This window comes from Tupaia chinensis, unplaced genomic scaffold, assembly GCF_000334495.1.
Source record: "Tupaia chinensis unplaced genomic scaffold, TupChi_1.0 Scaffold000067_1, whole genome shotgun sequence".
Classification (NCBI taxonomy): domain Eukaryota; kingdom Metazoa; phylum Chordata; class Mammalia; order Scandentia; family Tupaiidae; genus Tupaia; species Tupaia belangeri.
The window spans coordinates 980,913-982,303 of record NW_006159526.1 but is presented as its reverse complement, the minus strand read 5'-3'; the positions used below and the strand labels follow the sequence as shown (position 1 = coordinate 982,303).

At 55.0% G+C, this 1,391-nt stretch overlaps 1 protein-coding gene across 1 annotated transcript in view; it reads right to left on the bottom strand.

The window, feature by feature from the left end:
• Positions 1-942: 942 nt before the first annotated feature.
• Positions 943-1,391, bottom strand: part of ZNF526 (zinc finger protein 526) — a 5,320-nt gene continuing 4,871 nt past the window's right edge. Inside the window, exon 3 of the mRNA XM_014582796.2 lies at positions 943-1,353. Within this exon, the coding sequence (XP_014438282.1) occupies positions 987-1,353 (367 nt within the window). The 3' untranslated portion in view covers positions 943-986. The remainder of the gene's footprint in view (positions 1,354-1,391) is intronic.

The window sequence follows — 1,391 nt, the reverse complement described above, 5'->3', positions numbered from 1 at the left end:
GTACATGTACAGTGTTAAGTGCAGTGCCTGCCATGGCTAGACAGTCAAATGTTCACTGTTATTGTAGCTGTGAATAACTGGATGGTCTCCAAATACACCACGAACTCACCCTCCTCCTGCAGTGCTGTCTGCCTGGAATGTTCTCTTCCTCTTCCACTAGCAGATTCCTACTTTTTCTTCAGGGACTACCTCATCTAGGAAGTCCCTGACTCCTGATCTCCCATCACGGGAGTTTGTTCCTTGCAAATCCCCATCAGTCCTGAGACTTCTCAGGCCTGACTTGCCTTTGGTCCCCAGCATCATCCAGCCTGGAGGAGGGGTGCCTTACGGTACATAGGCTCAATGAACCAGAGACACACACTTGAGAACAAGCCATTGGTACTTGTGCGTGTTCTGCCTATCACACTGTGTGTGCCTCTGGAGGGCAGGCCTGTGTCAGACTCTTCCCTGGGTCATTCAGTCTGGAGCTGAGTATCTGGGGACCTACAGATTTCTTTCACATCATCGAAGTTGAGATGAAGGAAACCCAGATAAGTCAAGTGCCTTCCTACACCAGGCAGAGCCAAGTTGTGGGTGCCCAAACTCCAGGAAAGGCTAGGGCTAGGGGGACAAGCAGAGGACCTGAAGAGGTATATGAGAGTGCTCAGCACAGCCCGGCACACAGTCAGTGCTCAGTGAAGATTACCTGATGTTGCACCAGGGTGCTGCAGTGCAAAGAGTCTTGCCAAACTGCTCTGCAACACAGCAGGGTGACCTGGGACAGATCACATAGCATCTCAAGGCTTCAATTTCCCCTCAGGCAGAGAAAGGTGACAACAGAAACCTGGCAGGGCTGTTCTAAGTCTTTGGGAGAAAAGAGGCCAGGGTGGGTCCTGGCACATGGTGGGTGCCAGACTAGCTTGTCCAAAGAATGGTCCTGTTTCTCCCCAGAGGTACCCATGCTTGCTGTTGCAACCAAACCCTTTTATTGTTGCTCTTCAGGTGTGTCACACGAAGGCTGTGTCCAACTGCAACAGCCCACTTGCTTCACTGGCCCCAAGAGCAGCCTGGCAGAGCTGCAGTGTGTCCTCAAGTGCCAGTGGCTGGGATGTCTCTATGATGGCGATGGTCTCCCCAAGCTCTGTGCACATGATAGTCTGCTGAGGTTCAGGGGGCGGGGGTGGGGGAGGAGAAGGTGATCTGGGAGGCTGCAGTGTCATAGTCCGGGCTCGGGCATGGACTCGCTGATGCAGTCGCAGGCCCGCCATGGCACGGAACCAGCGGCCACAGGTCCCACAGTAATAGGGGCTCTTGTTGTAGAGACCGGTGATGGGGAGGCGGGGAGCTCGGGCGAAGGCGACTGGCCGCAGATGCAGCCGCCGGGGCTGCTGCCGGGTGGAGCTCTGTGGGGA